The sequence below is a fragment of the Xiphophorus hellerii genome, chromosome 6 (assembly GCF_003331165.1).
Source record: "Xiphophorus hellerii strain 12219 chromosome 6, Xiphophorus_hellerii-4.1, whole genome shotgun sequence".
Classification (NCBI taxonomy): domain Eukaryota; kingdom Metazoa; phylum Chordata; class Actinopteri; order Cyprinodontiformes; family Poeciliidae; genus Xiphophorus; species Xiphophorus hellerii.
The window spans coordinates 29,613,854-29,637,967 of record NC_045677.1 but is presented as its reverse complement, the minus strand read 5'-3'; the positions used below and the strand labels follow the sequence as shown (position 1 = coordinate 29,637,967).

Sequence of the window (24,114 nt, the reverse complement as noted above, 5' to 3'; positions counted from 1 at the left end):
TGTTTGGTTCACAGAAGATCAAAAGTCTTCCAGAAACCAACATCTGGGATGGTGTAAAACTGAATACAACATAGAATGTTGAAACCACTAACATTTAATTTCTAAGACATTTTTCTAAGTACTAATAGCATGTTTTTAACGAAGATTGTATTATCTAATTTTAGAACTACTAATCTAGTAAATGATGAATGTATTTGAAAATTGTACTATCTGTGACTATATCAGAATCAAATGGAAATTGTTTGAATGAAAATGTTTTGTTTAGTATTAGAAAATTGCTCAGGATTTATGCTAAATGGGGTTTTGGAAAATGATTGTGTTAACTTGTATACTTAGGATTGAATATTATGTTTCATAGGTTAGAAAAGGAATTATACCTCATTTTGTTCTGTTGATTTTATGTGTTATTTTTGGCAAGACTCAATCTTTTGAGGTGCTGGGTGCAGAGGAGCAAAACTGGGTTTTGTGAAGATAACTTTTCCTTGAACCAAATTACTGGATTTAAGTTTGTCCTGAGAATTTATGTAAGGAGAGATAACGGGAGAGACTCCGGATTCCACAGGTATCTGTGAAATCTTATCTTATGTTTTTCTTTACCCAAATGACCGTAGAACCCAGAAGGCCAGGATGCAGCTGTTTGCTCTTTTGTTGAACCAGAGAGCAAATGGCCTTTGATCTTTGGCGTAAATTAGGGGGAGTTTCTAAGTTTTTCTGAGTGTCCAAGGTAGCTTCCAGTTGGTCAACCAGAGGTACGCCTTAATTGAATATATTAAAAAGGAAAGACACACCTTCAGTATAAGAGTTCGTGCACAGGAGTAATAATTCAGATAGCTGCCACTATTTTGCTTTTTTGCATCAGCTCTCTCCAAAGACGCGTCTTTGTCTTTTCTTTCTGTATTTTTTTCCTGTCTCAGGTAATGAATGTATATCTCTGTTCCTCTGCGGTTTTGTTGTTAATTCATGCGTTGCTTTGTATGGGATTAAACTCTGTAATTCTGTGACGTCAACATGCATTGTTGTTTTCCTTGTGGCCGCACGTCGCCCGCTGAGAGGACCTGGGATCCAGAGGAAGACAGAGCCAAACTTTTTTTTCCAAAGTTAATTTATAAATTATTCTTCCTCAACAGTGCACAAATTGAGTTTGTCAGTAATTATAAATATCTTGGTTTTATTTTAGATAAAGAGATTTCTTTTAAAAAGCATATAGAAAATTTGTTACAAACAGTGAAAACAAAAATTTGTTTTTATTATCGTCATGGATCCTGTTTTTCTGTCAAAGCTAGAAAAAAAATTAGTATCAGCAACGTTCTTATTACTCCTATGGAGATGTGTTTATTTGTGCAACATGCTTTAATCGTATGGCATAAAATTACATCATTTTGGATTGATCACGTTTAAATTTAGCAATATTGATTTGTAGGACATGAGACTGTTCAACAGTAATGTGTGACATCAGGTTAAAGCTGAAAGACAGAGCAGCCGCTTGTGCAGAACGCTGCACTGAGCAAGTGACCCCAACGAAGATCTGACATCAGCAACCATTTTGGATTTAAAACAAGAAATGACAAACAGCTGGAAAATCCAAAGTGAACTGAAAGATTTACCAAGCAGAGGTCAGTTATTGTAGAAACCACATGAAAAGGTATTTTGCAACAGTTCAGTAATTTTCATTCTTTAAGAGCAAACTGAACTGAATCTATTAAGAAAATGGGCCACAATACGCAGGCCTACCCTCAGCACACAAACGCATACAGTTTGTACTTCACAGTGGAAGATTTAACACATACGTGTTGCGAATATTAATATCTCACCCTGAATCACTGGAGACTGAGAAGGTTTGGTACACCAGCAGGACTTACCTGAAGGCCCCAGGTGTGGCAGCGTCGCCTCAGTTACCTACTCAGGTGGGACTTTCATCCTCATTTAAAGAAAACAAAGCAGCACTGTTACCTGAAGCAGCTCCTCCCAGCTTTAACTTTGTGATGAAGGTAGATGGAGCGTTAAGGGGGGCTTTGGACTTTCACAACATGCAACAGAACCAACCAAAAAACGCACTGGTTCTGCTTAGAGGAAGTTCTGCTGTTGTTCTTCCTGACCCATTCTGTTGGCTGTTGAGATTCTCTTTGGAATCAGAACCAGAGCCAGACCTGAGGTCATCACAGAACTCTGCACTAATCATAAGACCTGTGTAAAGTTCTCCCAGGCAGGGGAGCAAATAAAAACATTTCACCAGACACAATTTGCTATTTTGAGTGCAATTCTTCCCTTGGCTACAAACTCTACCCGCAATCAAATTATATAAATCGTATGATTTATTCTTATGTCTGTCAGATAAAGCATCTACTATTGTGGGGAGCACAATAACTTTTTTTTAAACCGATGTTGGTAATCAATAGTTTTCTCATTCCAAGCACTTATAACAGATAACACCAATAGCCGATAGCATACCTGGAAATGACAGATTGGTGAACAAAACTGTAAGGCTGTAACATCAATAATCTAAAGACCAAAAACAGTTGACAGAACTGAACAGAAAGTCTCAAATTCACATATATTTGAATGTGGTTCATTGATTACTGATGTAAAAAAAAACAAGGTTTCTTGAATTAATCAGGGATTTAAAATAACTATGATTGAAAAAAAAAAATGCATCCCACAAGTTAGAAAATGCTGAGACGAGTTAGATTTAAAGAAGACACATTTATGTTGCTAATGTATAATTATAGATATTTATAACACTTATATCCTTGAAGCAAAGACCAGTGAAGGCACAATTACACTAAGCCATTATTAGCAGAAGAAGAAGCTTATATTATTAATATTGCTGTCAATCAAAGCTTTTAAGTCAAATCATACTTATCTAGTAGAAGAACATCAGTCGCCGTCATTCCCATCGTGAGATCTTTCATCACTTCATCTCTTGTTTCTTCAAGGGCAAATTCTCGTCAAAAGCGGATGGAGTCCCGACGGTTTCTTGGAGGCTTGTTGCTATTGTCTTTAGCATCGAGGCGTCCTAAAATGCTTTGAACGCTCCGTCAAAACAATAGCTGTGTTTAAGGTGACTGATCAAATTGAACATGCTAAAGATTGTGCTGGTTTTCTCATACCAAAAGATTTTTTCAACATTTGTTACTCAAAGCCAGCAGATTGTCTTCCTTTGAAACCTTAAAAAATGTTCAAACTTCAGCCTCCATGTTCTCTATTTCCTGACAAGCTGGGCTGCATTCACAAGGTGTTGGAAGTTTTCAGAGTGGGAGTTGTTCTGACCTCACGTTTACCTTTCTGTTGTTTGAATAATTTATGTCATTTTGGAACTACATTAAAATGATCAGAGCTGTTTTCTGGTGTGAGGAGATTTTGAAATGATTTATTTCCAGTCAGAAAGTTGTTTTCTCCCATTATGAAAATACCACTTGAACTTTGTGCAGGTGAGACCGCTTGATTAAAAGAACCACAACACTGAATATGTTATCAGTGCTATTCGTATTGACAGCCGAACGATAAGAATAACGTCATAATTTCTAGATAATTATCATGCTCCCTTATAAATAAGTTTACCATAAATATGTACGTACACAAACCAATTTAACATAACAGCATGGACACCTTAACAGATGTGTGGTGCAATAAGTTATTTTTAACTAACTATTAACTTCAAACTTTAACAGTCTACACAACCCCAACATTCAAAAAGTATTTTCCTTACAAATATGTAGTTATACTACATAAACATCCAAATGTGAAAATGATCTTAATGTTGAAAGATATTATGACAAAGTATTTACCTTCACAATGTTTTACCATAGACTTCAGATCCTCCAGTTTGGTTGCATGAAGAACAGTGGAGTTCATGTCCTTGAATCGGTTCTGCAAGTTCTCACGCAGACAGATTTCTGCTTTCCCCACTGAGTTTAAGGCCTTCTCGTTGCACTGGTGCTGGTCCACGCAGGCTGCCAGATTAGTACTCTTCATTTATTATAGAAAATCCTTAACAACTTTGCAATTTGCATTTACTTGCTGGATTTCTCACCTTGTGTTGTATTTTCCATGAACTTGAGCCTCTTGCTTTGTTTCCATTGACCAAACAATTAAGCAAATTGGAAATAAAAAAAATAAATTCCCTTTATGGAAATATGCCAATTCCAGGTAAAAAAAACATGTTTGTTGCTAAATTTTAGCACTAAGGTGAGATGGGTTTTCAGCTGTAAAGAAATTTAGTGTATTTAGCTAAATTGCAATGGAAACAGTTCCTTCACATCACAGGATCAATAACCGGATGTTTCTACAGGCGGAAAAAAGGAAGAAGATGACAGGAAGTCAGAGGAGGAGGATGGCGTCACGCAAACAAACTTATTCCTGTACTAAATTACGTTTTGTCAACATTACAGACATATCTACAAAGTTTGTAACGGAAACGCAGCAACTGTTGAGGCCTGAATTTTGAGGGAGAAGTTGCTCAAGTGAATCATGCGTGAAGTTTGACTCCATCCACACAGCAGGATCCCGGCAGGCTTTGAGGAAGCACCTCAATCAAAATTGCTGACATTTGACAGGCAAAAAATCTTTCTGATTACATAAACAATACCTTACTAGTGGCTTCTCTCACTTCAGGATGACACAGGGACACCTCTACAAGACCAATTTTAACTGAGGTTGCACATATGTGCTTTACAGGAATTTTCCCCCCTAACAATATATTTTTATTTTTTTCAGATACATAATGTCATTTGCAAGTGAATTAACTCAAAGCTTTAAACATTTATAGCCGCCGGAGAGAAACTTAAAGTGTTACTCAAACATAAACCGGAGGTGTGCTTTTATTTTGAAAAGAGGGCGCCGTAACTTGTGCCATCACACACATTAAAATCGAGTGCAGGCTTTACTGCCATTTCCGAAGAAGCTGCTAGCTTCACCGCATTGGTAGATGGGGATGCTGGCTGTCAGCTTCTATCTAACACTTCTTTTAATGCTGACACTTCTGTAGGAGATTTAACGATGTTATTTAAAATATTCATTTTCTCTGTGAGTTCTGCAGCTCAGCTATTTTCCTGTCCGTGAAAACCCACCTTATCCTTTTGCCTTATCCAATCAGAAACTGAGATTTTAAGTTAACTTTTGTTGCAATCAAACTCTGTAAGAAGGTTTGATAGTGTATGTGAGAGTTTGATAGTAGAGGGTTTGTAAGGTTTGGCCCATGGGGGCTCTCATAGGTGAGCAGATAGACTGAACTGAACTGAGTAGCTGATGGTTACAGTGTAAGTGTAGCTTTACAGACGAACCGCATAATAAATTTAGATAAGATAAGATTTATTGTCATTGTCATCAACAGATTACAACAAGACTGAGATTTGCTCGACTCGAGTTAAGATGCAGGTTATGTGTATATACATAATATACAAAGATAAAGAAATAAATAGTACAAAATGAGAAATAAATTTTAACAAAGTGGTGTCAAGAGCAGAAGTTCTTATGCCTTTGAATTTAGTGCCATGATTGCCATCGGGTAAAAACTGGTTTTTATTGCTCTGTATCTCTTGCCTGATGGCAGCAGTTTCATATCATCCTGGTCTGAACAAACGGCTGGCGGAGCGTCGTGGCGGTTCATGGCTGTAGACGAGTTTCTGAGTGTGACGAACGAAGGTGCTGTAAATACCCCATATTGCTGCCCCAGTTCTTACATTCGTCCCCTGGTCTGCCGGTCGTGTCTCCCCCCCCCAACACACACATTAGGTTTGTTTGTTTGTATTTTCACTCCCTTCTTACGTTCGCCTGCACCACCACCACCATTCCAAGCCCCCCAAACTCCAGGCGACATTTCCCATTTTCTCAAACCCAAAGCTTGTTAGGTTAAGGGGCAAAGTGAGAGTTCATCTATTAAACTGACTGGAGATGAATACATAAACTAAAAGCTGGAGTATAGACATTTTTTTATAAGGGTATCTGTGAGCCTCTTTATTATTAAATTGAATATAATTTCAGATTTTTGTATAACTTCAGGTTAACTTAGAAAGTGAGATATTATTGTTACAGGTTAGTTTTCTAAACTACAGAAGATTAACTGTTAGAAAAGTTCAAAAATGAAAAATTAGACTGATATTGATCTCTGATAGTAACACCGGCGTTATACCAGATTTACCAATATTTTATTTGATCTTTTTTTTTATCCGATTACTCGATTAATCGCAAGAATAATCGATAGATTACTCGATTACTAAAATGTTTGTTTACAACAGCCCTAGTGGAGAATAAACTGGCTTGGTCTCTTTCTGCCCTGAGGGACTTTTGTAAACTTCAGCTTCGTGCTCCATAACCACTCTGGCCTCCTTACTGTTCACATTGGTGCCATCTGTCTTTATTCACTTCTTTTCATGAAGGAGGAGAAATATTTTATAGCATCGCCTGATTTTCAACATAAACTTTGATAACTTTAGTTGGAACACCAAAATAACTGTACACTCAGTTAATATTCAGTCTATAAAGGGTAGCCATTTGCCAGTAATACAGAGCATGATGTGTTACTATAAGACAAACTTAGCTAACATTATGATACATGTTTAATCTTAAATGGATTACTTACTTGCAGAGCCATTCGTAGTCGTTAAAGTGTCCTCCTTTTTACCCATGGGGTGTGAACTTCTACATTCAGCTTTTCATGACGGCCGGTTTTCAGGCTCATCAACAGTTTTCTCCGGAGTCGTAATTCTTTGAACGATGCATTTCACCTCCTTGTGGCATTTAGAAGATATGACGTCCATTATGGCCTCTAATATAAATATTTTATACCTTTAATAAACCTACTTGCCTTACTGCTGGAGGACGCGTACTGCATATGAAACAAAACACTGACTGGCTGCTCTCATCAAACATGAGCCAGTCAAACTTACCTGTCGGTTTGTTCCAATTTTTAATTAAAAATAAAACATTTAACTTTCAGTTCTTCCCTTGACTCCTCTTTGAAATGTTTTTATCAACTCCTGAAATGTAACGCCTCATTGCTGCAGTTACTGCTCAAACGTTCTTCTTCTTCTAGTGGCATTTACAGCAAACTAGCAGCAACTCAGGCGCACTGACTGCTGCTAACGGCCAAATATTACTACAGTTTAATTGGAAAAATTACAAATTATTTTTATTTAATTCTTCAAAGCTAAAAAACAACAACAAATGCACTTACATGTGCATTTATAACAGTTGTAAAATTATAATTTCTAACACATAATAATTAATTATAATAATAATTAATTGTTATTATTATTGATAATAATAATGATAATAATAATAATAATAGTGATAATTAATAATTAAATTAACATACATTAACATTATCATCTTCCAAGTAGTGAACACAGCAGATTTGTTTTTAACAAGATAAGAACAAATAACTAATGGAAACCCAAACCTTTCCCTCAAAAATGCCATTAACCAGTAACCTGGGCCTTCTTTCTAATAAAGTGATTGATCCAGGTCCAGCTTTCTAAGCAACTGAATTTCAATTGACAACATGTAATTACTGCATAGTCTGTCTAGAGACATACTGGACCTCAAATAGTTTTTAAAACAGTTTTAGCTCTCTCCCCACAAGCAACAGCCACTGTACAAAATACTGGTAATGTAAGGCAGACTTCACAAAAAATGCTGCATTTTGTTAATTGCATTTAGGAGCACCAGACGGATAATTTAGGAGGGAAAGTGGTAGCATACCTGTAGCTTAAATGCAAACCGCCAAGCCTCCAGCCCAGAGTTTTCATTATTACTATTATTAATGGTCGTTTGAATTTGATAGTTATAAATATTTCAGTTTTGTTGTGCACTAGTAAAAACAGAAAAGCAAGATAGATTTCCTCCAATGATGATAACTAGCCTAGCATGTCATTGATCAGAATTTTTCATGTTTTTCACTTTGAGGCGGAGCTAAGCTAGTCTGGGGAGTTGGAGCTGCTGCCTACTATAACTTATCGGTTTTAAATGTGGTACAAAAGTACAGAAACAAGCTAAATATATGAATATTTTACTAAACAATTTCCTTCACAGATGAAATGCGGGTAAAACGGAGGCGAACGTTAGCCTCTAGCTAGGCTAGCTGAGCTAACAAACTGATAATCACAAGATATTTTACTCACCTATCTGTGAAAACCTATGTGGCAAATTGACATCTTTGCTTTCTGTTTCTTCTTTTTTATCTTCCCTCTTTTTAAATTCTGTTTTGTCATATTTTCCTTGGCAGTATAGTTATAATTTTCACTATCTTTCTTTCTTCTGACTGCTAACAAACATAGCCAAGCGCGCTAAGGCGGAACAAACCATTTTACAAAAAAACAGGGGGGTGTTCGGTAAATACAGACGCCTCCTTTTTACTCTGGAATGTTAACACTTAACTTTAAACTCCCGAAAGCAAATAAAAAGAACTATTTGATTTATTTTACTATTGACAATGCCTATAATATGTTTTATATTTATAAAAATATGAATATGTTAACAGTTCTGAAGTTCAGAACAGATGTTTGACATTAGCATGAAGATCTTGGTAACTCCACCACACAGGAACACCATGAAGAGGCTGTCTAGTTAAAGTAAAGACAGCAAAGAGATTTTTTTAAGACATGAAAATAAACCTCTAGAGTTTGTGCTGACATAAGGGAACTGCAGTGCAGCCAAACACCTTATTGAAATCATCACTGTTTAAACATGCAGCAGTCCAGTTACTTCAGCTAAATACATAGCAATCTGCCGGTTGAAGGTTGAAGTCTAGTTATTGATAAGCAGATCAGTGAGGTGGGAATCAAAGTCATTACTGGAGGGAACCACTGGTCTGCTGTTCTTACTGAGCCTGGTTCTGGTTCTGGTTCTGATGGAGGTTTCTTGATGCACTGATTGATTTTTAGGATTATATTGGAGTGGATTAACTTTATCTGTAATATGTTGTATTGAATTAACTTTTTTGTGAAATGCATTGAGACATTTGTAGGCTGTAAATTGTGCAGAACAGATAAACTGACTTAAGGACACAGGTTGCAACTCTGAGTTTGGACACCAGATGGCAGCACCGCACTGAGGAAGAACTGATCTTACATGAGGAAGCTGTGTGTGTCTGCTGCAGGCCTCATGTTCTCCCTGTACCTTTAAATAATCTGTTTTCCTCTCTGAAGGATTAGTGATTAATAACTGAGGCATGTTGCTGCTGCTGTGGGAACGTCTGGACAGAAATTAAACGTTTATTTGCAGCTTTTTGCGTCGTCCAGAGAGCGCAGGCTCGATGAAGATCCACTGAACTCATGTTCAAGGCAGGAAACTGCAGATAATTACACCAACTGTTTACTGCTACAGTTGTTAAAAACACACTGTACCTGTTTATCCTGCTCAGCTGTGCAGGAGCTCAGACCGCCCCCTGGAGGTGCAGGTGCAGCACTGCAGCCTCTGAACCTTCAGGTTGTTTCCACTCAGCTTCAGTCTGATCTGATCGTCTCCTCGCTGAGGCAGAAAAAGGTTCCTAGTTTCAACTCAGGACAGGGAAGTCAGCAAAGACCCGAATTTACATGCTGCTTTCTGATTGGTTGACCGCTGAAAACAACACCTGTGGGTTTAAATTCTAGACCTGGACTTCTGATTGGTGAGTTCATATCCTGAGAGCCAATCAACAAGCAGCACAGGTGAGCCGTATGTTTTCTACCTGCAGCAGGTCTGGCTTGATGTTTGCAGCCTGCAGCAGTGAGTTCATATCAAGTCTGAACTCATCAGAGTGAAGGAAGCAGCTGCTGGCTGCACATCTGGCTCCGAACCTCAACCTGAGGAGGAAGGAGGGAAGGAGAGGAAGCTCAGGAAGGAAAGGAAGCTCAGGAAGGAAAGGAAACTCAGGAAGGAGAGGAAGCTCAGGAAGGAGAGGAAGCTCAGGAAGGAAAGGAAGCTCAGGAAGGAAAGGAAACTCAGGAAGGAGAGGAAGCTCAGGAAGGAAAGGAAGCTCAGGAAGGAGAGGAAGCTCAGGAAGGAAAGGAAGCTCAGGAAGGAAAGGAAACTCAGGAAGGAGAGGAAGCTCAGGAAGGAAAGGAAGCTCAGGAAGGAAAGGAAACTCAGGAAGGAGAGGAAGCTCAGGAAGGAAAGGAAGCTCAGGAAGGAAAGGAAGCTCAGGAAGGAGAGGAAAGTTAGGAAGGAAAGGAAAGTTAGAAAGAGGAAAGGAAACTCAAACTGGACAGGATTCAGGTTTTCATTCAGGTCCCAACGATCATTTGGCTTCACAGCTAATCACCAAAACAAACCAGAATTATTGTGAATCTAGAAAGAAACGGAAAAGGATTGATTTTAAAAAAATGATGCATGTAACTAATCTACATTTATAGTGATAATAACTGAGTTAATTGTCTTCAGGGACCTAAAAAGGTTCAACTACCTGATAAAGTGAAGGAAATAAATAAATACTTATTATTTTTTTTATAGTTATTTAATTTATTCTTAATAATATTCTATAAAATATTATTAAACTTAGCGTCTGACTCTAGTCCTCCTGGATTCTGGATTCAGAACCGATGGAACTGGGTCGGGCTTGCAGGACTCTTTCCGGCTCCGCCCTCAGATTTCCTCTGGGTCAGAGGTCAGAGGTCACAGCTGAGGTGGACGCTCCATCCTTCAGCCTCTGCCAGGTGTTGCTCCAGAAGCCGACAGTGATGATGTCATCACCTGCTTAATAGGCAAAGTGACCTGTGTGTATGTAAACTTCTGACCTGATAGAAGGAATTTACAAAACCAGAAAAAAAAAAACAGAAATTATTCTGGAATTTAGAGAATTTTCATGACTTTTTCTCAGAACGGGAAGGTGAGACAGATGGGCTGGGGTATGTAAACTTCTGGTCCCAGCTGTGCCTCGTCCTTCCAGAAGGTTCTGGTTCTGGATCCAATCCAGGTTTGCATAAAGTATTCACACCCGTATTTGTTTTAGTTCTTATTCCAAATCAAACAAATAACATAAAATAACAAAAACGTTTTCATCGTTTTAAATGTTTAACTGCACTGAAGGTTTGAAATCTGAAAATAAAATCATAAATTTGTTAATATTTACACCCTTTTTTTTATCAGTTCTATGATTTTATAATTTAACCAATCAGAACAGAGTCTTTAGTTGGATGTTTGTTGATTCATGAATGAAAACTCAACATTTTTCTGCACATTTTTCATTAATTTTACAATTTTCCTCCTATTATTGTCCAAATTTATCTTTCTTGTTTCTTCACATGATTTTAGTTTGCTTCCATAAACCTGAACAGAAAGAAGTGATAACAACATGATTGATTGATTGATTGATTGATTGATTGATTGATTGATTGATTGATTAGTTTAGAGTCGTTTAGCTGCAGAGTTTTAACTTCCAGAAGCCTTTGGGTTAAAGGTCAAAGTTTTGACATAAATTAATAAAATATTTTCTCGTTTCTTCCAAATGTTTGATGAAGATGAATAAGTTTAGATAATTAGACTGAATTGAAAGTGTAAAATGATCAGAGATGATTTGACCTGCTGACCTGCTGACCTGCAGGGTCAAGCTGACATGGAAACCAGTTTAACCAGCAGCTGCTGGTTTAACTGGTTCTGGAAGCTGATCCCAGTCTGACCTGCTCCAACCTCTGAAACCTGAACAAATCAACTCATCAATGTTAACATTTCAGTGACTGAAAGTGTTCAACTCTGAATGGAGAGACTGGTGCCCAGATGGGGGCGCTACAACGAACAGAACCGAAACTAATGTTTAAATTACTGGAGAAAAATCTCCACTAAATTAATGCATAAATAAAAAAATGATAAATACTAAATACCACAAAGAAACATTTAGGAAGTACTTTAGAAATAAAGTCAGACTAATAAAAAACATAAAATCCAATTAAAAATCTAAATTAAATGAATTAAAAAATAAAATATATGAAGAAATTATTTAAATAACTGAATTAAATTGTTCCAATAAAATTCCAATGAGATCAATGAAAAAATAGTCATAAAAAATTATTTTAAAAATGCATTATATAATTTTATCATAAAAATGTACTATAAAATTGATTTAGTATTTATTATTAAAATAATTTAATTGAATGTATAAAAGTATACAACTGTAACAGGAAAAAATAGAATAAATACTTTAAAAATGAACTAAATAATATTCACATCATAATCAAGATTAAAGATCAAAAGATAAAAAAAACAAAAGTAATCATATTTTAGATAATAATCACCTTATTTTAGAGTGAATAAATCAAACCAGTTGGTAGCTCGGCTGCCTTGCAGCCTGGAGGTTCTGGGTTCAAATCCCAGTTTGGGGTCTATCTGCATGTTCTCCATGTTATTGTTGGGTTCTCTCTGGGTACTCCGGCTTCCTCCCACAGTCCACAGCAGGTTACTGGTGTCTCCTGGAAGGACTGGAGCGAACAGACTGAACAGCTGGCTGCATTCCTCTCTGAGTGCTGCAGGCTGAAGCCAACATGACCCGACCCGACACGCAGCAGAACCTCCTACCATCAGATCCTCCTACCATCAGAACCTCCTACCATCAGATCCTCCTACCATCAGAACCTCCTACCAGGTTCAGACTCTGACATGTTTCTGCTGAAGCAACCGCAGTTGGTTGGTTGGATGGTTGGTTGGTTCCTACTGTAAAAACAGTTCAACCCACATGAAGAAACACAGCAGAGATTAAACCAGTGACCGGTTCAGGTTCAGTGGTCCTTGTTGGACCCAGGATCATCTGGACTCAACTTCCCAGAGTTCCCTGCATCAGCTGGCTCTGAGTGAAGATGTTTAGCTGGCCTGTTCCTGTTATAATAATTTTAATACAAAATGTTGGATCTTACAGTCGTGTCTCCATGTGTGAAGCTGCTGAACTGCAGTGACAGGCGGCTGCGTCCGCGGCGCGCTAAGCAGCGTTAACACAGATCCTTCCAGCGGCTGCTAACCGCTCCTGATAAAACCAGGAAGTACTCACACCCCTACTGCTCATTTTAAATTACATCTGTGCTGTTTTTTATTCTTCATATATTGTAATAAATGCACATACTGAACATTTAAAAGAATTAATCCCACTCAAATATACTGACTTGGATGGTATGTTTTTATTTCTTGTAACTCGATTTATGATATTTTTGCAATATTTTATTCTTAACTTTTTAAATATATAAATATATATATTACTTTTGAATTTTGCTGTGTGAATGTACCTAAATCAGTTATGCTGAATATACCTGAATTTCCAGTGGGACAATAAATATATTCAGTAAATTAAAATACACATCCTGATGAGACTCATTTGTCAGATTTACCTTTTTAAAACCAACAATTTTAAGATAAATTCATTTCTGTATAATAATGTTTTTTATTGTTGTGATGTAATCACACCAATAACAGAAAAAGACAGTGAAACATCTAATATGTTGGCTATTAAAGTCCATTTATTTAGGAATTTTATCACAAAGTAAAACATTGTGTTAAAATTTCTGAACTAAATTGACTTAAAAAATATCTGAATTTAAAGGTAGTAAAGCTCTAAAATTAATTTGAGACATTTCTGGAGGCAAAAACAGGTTTAATTTTCCACAATTTTGACTTTCATAAAAAAGCTCATCCAGATTAGGTGTTTTTTCAGATTAAATCTAAAAATCTGCGTTTTGTAGGTCATGCATGTCGTAAATCAACATTTCCGGAGCGACTTCCTGACTCACCTTGAGCGGGTTTTCCCGCCGCCAGGAAGAGGAAATGAAACCAGGCAGAGATGTGAAGTACAACTCACAAAATAAAAGTCCGGTTTATTGTCAAACAACAAACTTCGCACATACATCAAAACAGGCCGTCATAAAACAAAATGTCGCTGACAAAGAAAAAAAAAAAGAACAAAAGGAAACAGAGGCTCTTCTCTTTGGCCTTACCCTCCCATACAAACAAACTAGTTATGGTACAGCTAAAGTACATACATTAAATTTACTGGAATGCTCTGAGTTCAGCGGCGTTAACAGGTTGCCTTTCAGCTTTTATTCTTTTTTTTTTAGCTTTTTTGTTTTTTACAGGTTTTCTAGTATCTGAGATATTGTAACATGGTCAACCAAGTAAAATCTTTTCGTTACAGAAGAAGCACCGATTTGGTCTGACGAGATCGCTGCCGAGAGAGAAGCTGCCCCCCCCCTCCCTCTCCTAACAATATGTACAAAAATATAAAATGTAAATAAAAATACAAACAAATTCTCCGTTGGGGTTGTTGTTGCTGAAGAGAAGCCAGATTTCTGCGTCGGGCGAGGCGGCGGGTCCTCTAGAAAATTTGTCTTGCAGCCTGGAGGTCAGAGGTCAGGGAGATGGGAGGGGGTGGACGTGGTGATGCTTGTTGAACTCTACTTGCTAATGACCATGTTGGTTTTTTTATTATTTTTTTCCTTTAGGTCAGTCCTCCCGCCCCTCCACCTGTGACGTGTCAGAGAGGTCAGAGGTGAAGAACCAGGAAGTGGTTCAGCAGGTCGGCGCCGCGCAGAAACGCATCAATCGTCGGTTTTCTGCTTCTTGGTTTCGACGTCGTCCTGAAAGAGGAGAGGAGACACCGTTAGGATGGGGGGCGGCGTTGGGATGGGGTCAGGACGGGGTCAGGGCTGCCGGCGGCTCACCTCGTCATCCTCGTCGTCGTCGTCAGCTGCCCGTTTTGTGCCGCCCTCGATCTCGTCTTCATCATCTTCCTCATCCTCCTCATCTCCTGCAGGAAGCAGAAAGAGGTCAAAGGTCTGGAGGTTTTAGAAACACCCACCCCTTCCGTTCCCATGGTAACAGATGGCGTCCCACCTTCTCCGTCGTCCTCCTCTTCTTCCTCTTCCTCCTCATCCACCTCCTCCTCGTCTACCTCAGGCTCACCGTTCTCCTCATTCTCCTGAAGGAAGAGCAGCTGTCAGCTAAAGTTTTCATCCCTTTACAGGTTTTCGGCCAGAAGTTTTGGGCCCCTACCTTCCCGTTGGTGGCAGCATCCTTGCCGTTCTCCTTCTCCTCTGCCAGCTTCTTCTCCTTCAGGTCCTGCAGCAGAAGCAGCATTAGCGTTAGCGTAGCGGTTAGCGCTGCCCTTCTACCCACTGGCCTACTTACAGCTGCACATTGTTCAGCCCTGTTAGCCAGCAGATCCTCTGCAGATCCTCCCCTGCCTCCTCCCCCTCCATCCGCTCTAATGTGTTGTAATCTGATACTTTGATGTGGCCCCAGGGGAACTCTGGGTATTGTAGTCCTCAGCCTGGCTGCCATTGCTGCCATGTCACGAGACACGCCCGGGAGAAGCACTGCGATACCCAGGATGCATTGCTCGATTTAAAATAACACAGGAGGGCGCAGAAGGAGGAGGAGGGTGATGAAGAGGAGGCGGAGGAGAGCGACGCACGCTGCTGCTGCTGGCCGCTTGTTGTAACGGAGGACAATAGAAGACGACACATGGCAAAGGCTGCGGGTCCGAACGGAACCGAAACGCGCCGTTAAACCGCGTCCACACAAACACTTTCACCGGAAACACGCTCCTCCCTCCCGCGCGCCCCGCAACACGCGCGCCCACGCACCCACTGCATTTACAGTTATTGATTAATTGCTTAATATAATCTCATTGGTTGGAATCCATTAAGCTGTTCAGAAGCGCCGGAGAGCGCGTGGTGCGCGCCGCGCGTAAAAAGACGCGTGTGCGTAAAAATGCCCCAGAACTAAAAATAGAGGCAGCAGGCGCCCCCCGGATTATAACACCTAATACCGGAGCCGAACTTTCCCCTCTCTGCCTCCCTCCGGATGTTCATTCATCACCAGCCGGAGCTGCGCTGCCGTTTGCCCGCTGCGCGCCCCGCCGCCGCCGCTGCTGCGGAAACACGGCATGCCCCCCCACCCCGACCAGAACCGGTTAAAGTTTCACCAAACCAGAACCAAAGTCCGGCTGAAGCCAAAACAAGTGGGCTCACAGTCGGAACGGCGGAGGGAGAACCACAAAGAGGGGAAAACCAGCGCCGTCACATCACACCTCCACGGCGCGCCCGCGCACACGCACGCAGGCGCACACAATGAAGAAGGTTACAAAATGAGACAGAAAAAGTTTCCCCCCGGAGATACAATCGAAACACGCTGCAAGAGAAAAAAACGCTGAAGAAGAAGCGGAAGCCGCGCGGCTCCCAGGCGGCGACCCGATCCCGTCCGTAAACAAACCGGGTCGGACTGCGGCGGCCGGCAGGTGCCTGCTGGGTCACACACCGAACCAGAGATGGACCAACAAGAACCAACAAGCTGGAGGAGGTGAAAGTTGACAGCGTGAATTCCGCACCTCCTGCCGCTCCGCGCTCCATTCAAACGCATCAACTTCTCTCCACATCCGAACCGGAGCGCCGCCGGAGCCCCGGCAGCTCCGCCGACACACACATCCGGAAGGAGACTGGACCCCCCAGAAAGTCCGAACCTGATTGTCCTCTGAATGTAAATCACTTCCAGCATCTCTCAGGACGCGAAGGAGGGAAAAAAATGTGAGAATCGGCGCCTCAATCGGCGATAAGAGTAGCGGAAAAACGCGATAAGTGCGTGTTGGAGAGCGCGCCGTGCGTAACGCACCGGTTCGGGCTGGACGGCAGAACCAAGCCGCTTGTATAAACAAAGAACCCCGCGCAGACTCTTCCTCTCCGGACAATGAGACGCGGCGCTGGAGGCGCAGATCTCCATGATGCGGAGCTCCGACTCCCAGCTTTATTCTAGGGGTCCATTTACTGGCCCCCCTCTCCCTCCCCATCAGTATCGGGACCACCGGCTGGTTCGGCTCGGTTACTCGATCACTGGTTCCTATGATCCTCTGGGCTCGAATGAGCGCGAGAAAGGTTTGGTGAAAATCTAGGTTACGGCTTGGAGACGCGTAAAGCTGGAGAGGGGCTTAGGGAGGAAGGGGAAGGTGAGCGGCGGCTTACCTTGGCAGAGATATCCGAGCCAGAGTCCACCTGCGTGTCCGCCATTGTTTTAGTTCAATAAAATAAAGGACGGCTGAAAGGAAAGCTGGAATAAAGTAAATCCCCTCTGCTCGGCTGCGGATCTAACTGGATTAGATTGTGCCAGTGGCCGACGGTGCTCACGGCCGAGCCTTTAATATAGGCTTATGGGCGGGGCCTCGCGGAGGTCGCCGGCCGCTGATTGGCTGCTGGCAGCACAGAGGTGTTTTCTTCGCGCGCCGGAGTGGAACAATGGGTAGAATTTCTATCTGCTTAGGCCACGCCCCCTTCTGTTCTCCCCATGCAACCGTCCCTATTCCGCTAAAAACAAATAATCCGAACCGATTAAAGGCAGCGGAACGGACCGCACCGTGACTCACGGAGCCCGTCCGACACCGTGGAGGCCAGAAAACCGGGTCCGAACCGAGCTGCGCAGTGAATTCATCGAATAAACGAGCGCTCCGTTTGACGTGGTGTCAGTTTGATTGATTGATGGCCGGCTGGGGGAATCAGGAGGCGAACCCGGACCGGTTCTCCCGCCCACCGCCGCGGAGAGGGATTATAAGCGCAGAAATGGAGAAACTGTGAGAAAACAGTCGGTTTTGGTGGATAAAAGTATCTTTTTTGCGCTGCTGAGAGAGTTTGGGGGAGAAATGGAGTTTAATTGAAGCGGTGATCGGCCCCCGCTCGGCTGCTCGCCCCTCCCCCTTCATAACGTCCATTTTTGAAACTCCCTCTCAGCTCTGAATGTGCGCACTTCACACTCTACACGTTTTTTTCACACACACTTCACTCAAAACCCGTGCGGGAAGGTGGCCCCACGCACAAACACGCACTATCCGTCGAGTAAACGCACCAGAGCGCAGTTTTAACGTGTAGTTTGGTGTGAACAAGCTGCTGGCCTCATTTCCTCCATTGTTGGAGCCCACAGAGAAAAGCCCCGCCGAGAAGGAGGAGGAGGGACCAGAAGTGGAAAAAACCAAAAAACAGTGCGACATAACAAAAACATGCGATGACAAGAGTGCGGGAAACAGAAAATCATCGTAATAATTATGTGCTCATGAGGCGCGACCCTCTGTTTTCTTACCCACTTATGAACTCATGTCTGTTACAGGCTGACTGAGAGCGGGACAAAGCGACACTCAGAAAAAAAGCGGCCGCCATTACTCCTTGTTGCTGTGGGGGGATGGGAGCAGAGCAGCGCGTGCCCACATTCACATTCTGCTCTGGTGACGCACTCCGACACAGCGCCGCGCTGATTGGTCGATGGAGTGAAATAAACAAGGCTTAGGCGCACAGCGGCCGCTGATTGGCTCCCGTGACCGTCCGTCAGTTTAAACCGGTGTGAGTTGGTTGTTTGTAAGCAGCGGCTCCGGATCGCGGATCTGGAGTCGGTGTGGAGTTTCTCCCCAGCCTGTGGCCATGTTATGTTTTCTGATTACTGCCGAGTAAAATCGCCTCTTTTTCACTCTGGTTCCTCTAATAATCTCTCAGATAAACATGAGTTCTACGGAACAGCCCAGGCGAACAGAACCTGGCCTGTTCCCTGTTGCTGTTGCTGTCATGAAATATTAATGTGGTTATCAGAGAGAACAGATGGAGAAAGTGATCCTTCAGCAGAACCAAATCTTCTCCCTCTGACCGTGTTTTACTGAGACAATTCAACTATTTCAACCAAACGGCTTCAATTCACCTTGAATTTTGTGCAGTCCATTTAAACGGACTAAAATTCAATATTTCAAAATCCCACAAAAGTTTTTACTTCCCCAAAGCTGCTGGACTGAGCTGAGTATGTTTTAAACCCCTGAAGGTTCAGTTTTAGTGTAAAGAAAAGATAGTCATACTGTGGGAAATGATGAATAACTTTCCTCACATGAGATAAACAGAAATCTCATATTTCCTTCACGGTTTCTACTTTCACACTCAGTTTCACAGTTTGAGCTTTAAATGATGTCATCTTCTGCTGAAACTCTTTGCTGGTGTTTTATTTCATTTCTGCTACTGAATCTCCTAAAAATATTTTACACTTCCTTTATATGTTGGAATAATAAAATTAGCACAGACCATCTTAACTTTCTGTGGAGTTTTTAATAAATAAATAATTACTTTATATAAAGATCCATCCCAGTTACTGATTATTTGCCACCAAATAAGGCTCTTCTCACCCAAACATCACCGTTTAGTGTTGATTTCTCAGACTCTCAAAGCATCGCTGCCTCATTACTAAAGCCACACGTTAAATGCAAATATCATATTTTCCTACAGCAGTCTGTGTGGCCGTGGTTCCTAAAACAAACCTAACAGAAAATTCAACCTACAGAAACAAACGGAGGAAAAGCAAAACACTTCAGCTTAAAAATGATATCATAAAATGAGTTTTAAGATTCATTTGTACCCTGCTTCTACATGGAAACAACAGAAATAGGTTCCAAAATGAAAGATCCTGTGAAAACATGTTAGTCCAAATGCTAACCTGATCTATAATGCATAACAACAAGATTCATGGCTTACATGTTCGTCTTATGTTTTATTAGCTTTATAATTGAACATGATGCTCATCTTCATCATGGCTCCACACAAAAGTCTCCAGACGCGCTGCATTGTTTGAGGTTCTTGCTCTTGTCTGCTAACATCATGCTTTACAGGCATGTTGTATGGTGGCTGATGGATCCAAAAACCAGCAAACAGTAAAACAAGCTGCAAAGCATGAAGGATCCCAACTCCAAACACAAAACACTCATGCAAACAAAAAATGCTGCAATCATAGGAGATGAAATCAAAATGCCACAAATAGCAAAAACAACAGCAAGTCTGAAATGCTGCAAACTCACTCCACAAAGCACAAGTCCTCCAGACCACTAGGGGGAGTCTAGAGCAGATAATCTTACCTACGTAAATATGCTCCCGTTGTATAATGTAAAATACATGAAGTATAACGAACCTTTTTGTCCTTCCTCCAACTTTCTTCAGAAGGTTCCGTCTTTGCTGAGAGTCTGGTTCTGTACAGTTTTTTACTCGACTCCCTCTCAAGGTCTGGACGACTTCTGCTTTTGGAGCGAGTTTGCAGCATTTCATACATGTAATTATTTTATCTATAAATGCAGCATTTTCCTTCATTCTTCTCCTATTTCCTGCATTAATTTTGTTTATTGATCACAGCAATTTTTCTACATTCGCAGGTTTTTTGTTTGCATTTGTTTAGTTGATTGTTGGTTTTTGCTTTTTGTCTTTGTGTTTTGGAGTTTGCATCATTCGTGTGTTTGCAGCTTGTTTGACACCGATCAGAAGCATTTATTTATTGACGACAGTATCCATGTTTCTATCAACGTTATTTTAATGTGAATTTTGAAATATTGCATTCAAACAGCTGAAGGAAACAAAAAATGTTTCTCAACTTCCAAAAGGTTTTTGAGCTGGTTTTCAGATTCTCTGCAAAAGAATAAATGTTTTAGAGGGGAGATAGAAACACATTTGCAGAAAAATGTGAATGCTCCCATCAACTGCTGCTCTGTGCCTTACCACAGGCACGAAAGTCAGAAACATTTCTAAGTCCACTCTTGTATTTTCACTGAGACATGTGCTCCATGCTGTTTCTTATAGTCTCTCTTATTCCAGCCATGTTCTGATGAAATCACGCTCTGCGAAGCCTGAAGACTGAAAAACAAGTAATTCACATTTTCTTTTTTGCAACTTTTGAAAAGCTCTCTCAGAATTCACATGACAATTTCATCAAAACACAGCTGAAAGGTGTCAGTAGTCTTTTACTAGTAATATTAGATAATAATAAAGGAATTATTATCAAAACATGGCATAAATATCTAATAGTTTCTGATCTACAGCAGAAAACTCCATGACTGTCTCACAAACAGACATAAAACCAGAAGATGAGGCTCATGGCAGGAGAATCTGTCCAGGTGTTCATAACCATGCATGCAGGTTTCAGCTCAGGGTTCCCTGATATGTGCCGGTACATGAGTAACGGATTGTATCCATCAATCTTATCTGCCTCTGCAAAGCTCTGAAAATCAACCACAATCCTCTTCTTTGTCACCCCAATGTTGTCAACTTATGTGACATTTTAAACAAAAAATGGTATTGGCTAAAATCTGAATTTTTAAAAATTGGTCATCAGCCAGAAAAGTGTAATCGGTGGACTCCTAGTTTTTACTGCTCCTAGCTGTCTGAAACATCTAGTGAAGAAAGAAACTGGTGGTGGGCATTAATTATCTGCCATACAGGAGGTGGAGGGTTTACCAGATGATAGTTTTCTTCCTTGGGATTAGGATTAGGTGGATCAGGAAGCTTCTTGGCTCCAGTTTGGAGGTTTTCCAGGAGAGCCGGATTCAGACCACAGTGTCTGGAGGGACAGAAGCTGGATGCAGGTTCCTTCATCAGCTCCTCCCACTGCAGCTCAGATCAGTTCCTCCAGACCACACATGACTCAAACAGCAGTTGGATCCGTCTTTTTCCGGTTTTTCCTGCTCCGTCCCACACAGCCTGATATAACAGCGGTGGATGAAGCGCACTGGGAGATAAGGATGGAGGAGCGCAGCGGCATGTCTGAACCTGCTGGACGGGGATGGATGCTTCAGGAGCGGCAACTTCAGCTCAGCTGCTTTCACTGTGTTTTCACACCTGATAGTCCGGTGGACTCGGTTCGATTGGGAACCAAACTGACAACATTTGTTTCATCTCCAGCGGCTGTGGTTCTCTTTCACACTGCACTGAGCCAAACCATCTGAACTAATTGAGCAACCTGTTCCTTTCCTCACCTGTGGGGGCGCTGCACCAAGAAGCACTGAAGGAAACAACATGAAAACCTCAGAAGAAGACGCTGAACACAACTTCCTTCTTTACCAAACGGAAACAAAAATAGAGTACCGTCAGATTTGAGCAATTGTAGGATTTCTCTTTTGCCTTTGGTAAAAGACTAAGAACCATGATCTCTTGGTGTTCATAAGCCACATGGTTCATACGGTTCAGTTCACTTCAACCAGAACCAGAGCAGCAGAACCCAAAGTAGCAGAGCTGTTGGACTGGAGGAAGTGCAGCTGGCTCCTCTGATGGAACTTCCTGTTATGGTGAACTTCCTCTGAGCAGCTCGGAACGAGCCGTTTAAACCCAAAGAGGTCGACTGGGTGAATCGGACCGGTGCTGTCTGTCCAGAACCGGTCCGATTCATTTGATCCACACTGAACGGGTCGTCCAGGTCCAACATCAAAATCAGGCTGGACTGAGGGAAGGAAACCCAGAACCACTTCACAGAATCTCTGCTGGAAAAACAACTGGACACCACGAGGACCGGTTGGATCCGGTCAGAACCTCCTGACCTGGTCAATAGTATCTCCAGTATTTCATATAAATCTATTAATTATTTTGTTTTTTTTTCTTTTCTTTGTTCTGTTAAAATGTTTCTAAGTTTGGTTTGTAGATAAAAAATTCAGACATGTTTAGAATCAGATCACTTATTGATCAGCTTTCAAGCCTAAATGAAATAAATCTGTGAATCTCAGGCAGATGAAAAACAACATTTTGTATATTTTATTAACTTCACAGACTCCTGCATGCTGATAATCTCTGGAGGTTAAAGGTCATCCTCGTAATCCTTGGAGGTTTTCTTGGCTCTGGTTTTTAAAGTATTCTCCGTAGAGACCGAGACCCGAACGGAGAACCTTCATGTTGTTGTGGCTGGTGATGCTGTTGGCAGGAAGGATCTCCAGTAGCAGTCAGTATCGCAGTGAATCAGAAGAGGTTTCTGACTGAAGATGCTAATCCACCTCTTTGGCTTTTGTTACTCCTTTTTAAATCTTTGTCTGATGATGAGGTTAGAAAGATGTTGGAGTAGGGGATGTGATGCGCATGTCTCTCTCTGCTCTGCCTGCTTTTCAACTCCTCTGGGTTTTGGAGTCAAAGTTCTGGTGTTATTTGAACTATTGAGAAGCAAATATCCACCAGGACGGGTCAGTGTTCCTCCAACAACAAACCCTGGATCAGCCTAGAGGCTCTGCTGAAGGAGAGGAAAAGAGCATGAGAGTAGAAACAAGGAGGAGGTGAAAAGAAAACATCTACAGGAAGAAAATGGAGCTTCAGCTTCCTGTCTGGTACCGGAACCAAAACCGACCAACAAAAGAACCTGAGCAGCTTCGCCTCCTCCACAGGTGGAGTCCAGGCCACCTGTGCATCTCCAAGGATGTGAATAGTTCTGAATACAATATGTTCTTAGTAGGGCTGAGATTTTATCTTGTTAATTTCTAATAACTAATTCTTTTAAAAACATTTTTTACTTACAGAGGTGAATCCTTGTGTTTCTGGTTGCCCATAAATCTGACGCACAAGCAACAGTGAACGACGGAGCTGCTTCCCTCGGGGGTTCAGTTCTGCTTTGAAATGATCTGATGGGTCGCTGGAAAACACTATTGTTGTGTTCAAGTTGTGCTTAAAGGAATTAGCCTATCAGTGAAGCTATTCAAGCCTAAAATAGCATCTCAATGCCAGACATGTTGCTAATGCTAATGTCAGCATCCAGGATGGATGATCAGGACTTCCTGAAACTCTGGAAACCTGAATGGATGGAAAAACTCTTCTCTCCAATCTGATGGCTGAAGAACCTGAAGAACAGATTAAAAACAATATCGCTGTTGTTGAGCTCATTTGTCTATTAAATCAACAATTTGGCAGCAAAAAGTGTTCTTGGGTTGAAAATGCTGATTCTTTTGTCAATATATGAGCAGTTAACTTGATTAAAAATTTAAATCCAGTCATTATCATGACCAAAAGGCTTAGAGCACCGAACACTCACCCCTGAGGAACTCCTTTCTTCATTTTATCAGGAGGCTGATGTTTCTGCCAACACATGATGCTGGTTGTTCAACATTTGATGCTCTACTTTATCAAAAACTGAAATAATTGTAAACATTAATGATGATTAAAAACATGTATTTTTATATCCAGACTGACATGTAAACTTATTTTATGTTAGTTTTTTTGCACAGTTTCCTTTGTTCAATAATGGATGGATGGATCCAGATCAGCTCCAGAATATCAGACGTTCCTCTCACAGCCAATCACAGCCTCCCCTCAGAGTCACATGACTCGTGCATCCGGCCTGCCTCTCTATCTCCTCTGGATCTGTGTGGATCTATCGATCAGGCAGCAAGGACGCGATGCTGATGGATGTCGTTACCCGGAGGAC

The 24,114-nt window shown here is 41.2% G+C and overlaps 1 protein-coding gene and 2 long non-coding RNA genes across 4 annotated transcripts; 1 reads left to right on the top strand and 2 right to left on the bottom strand.

Moving 5' to 3' along the window:
- Positions 1 to 931: 931 nt before the first annotated feature.
- LOC116721094 (uncharacterized) lies at positions 932 to 9,627 on the bottom strand. Its single transcript, XR_004339510.1, has 4 exons — positions 9,342 to 9,627; positions 6,578 to 6,725; positions 4,031 to 4,065; positions 932 to 3,950 (listed from the first exon to the last, which is right to left on the bottom strand). It is a non-coding gene; the product is annotated as an uncharacterized LOC116721094 (long non-coding RNA).
- LOC116721103 (uncharacterized) lies at positions 7,574 to 23,866 on the top strand. Its single transcript, XR_004339520.1, has 3 exons — positions 7,574 to 7,590; positions 11,254 to 11,255; positions 23,259 to 23,866. It is a non-coding gene; the product is annotated as an uncharacterized LOC116721103 (long non-coding RNA).
- Positions 13,741 to 17,088, bottom strand: ptmab (prothymosin alpha b). Of its 2 annotated transcripts, none has more exons than XM_032564614.1 (5): positions 16,905 to 17,088; positions 14,941 to 15,006; positions 14,782 to 14,866; positions 14,610 to 14,695; positions 13,741 to 14,525 (listed from the first exon to the last, which is right to left on the bottom strand). In XM_032564614.1, the coding sequence occupies exons 1-5, from the start codon at positions 16,947 to 16,949 to the stop codon at positions 14,487 to 14,489; spliced, it is 321 nt and encodes a 106-aa protein (XP_032420505.1). In that variant the 5' UTR covers positions 16,950 to 17,088; the 3' UTR covers positions 13,741 to 14,486. The 2 variants fall into 2 exon arrangements, with proteins under 2 accessions (XP_032420505.1, XP_032420504.1); XM_032564613.1 differs by lacking the exon at positions 16,905 to 17,088 and adding an exon at positions 15,076 to 15,751.
- Positions 23,867 to 24,114: the final 248 nt, after the last annotated feature.

What these genes read in the sequence shown, in the direction of transcription:
- ptmab (XM_032564613.1), bottom strand. Translation starts at nt 15,237, where the DNA reads ATGGCAGCAATGGCAGCCAGGCTGAGGACTACAATACCCAGAGTTCCC. An exon ending in GGGCTGAACAATGTGCAGCT is followed by an intron (nt 15,007 to 15,075) that starts GTAAGTAGGCCA and finishes CTTCTGCTGCAG; the next exon opens with GACCTGAAGGAGAAGAAGCT. An exon ending in ATGCTGCCACCAACGGGAAG is followed by an intron (nt 14,867 to 14,940) that starts GTAGGGGCCCAA and finishes CTCTTCCTTCAG; the next exon opens with GAGAATGAGGAGAACGGTGA.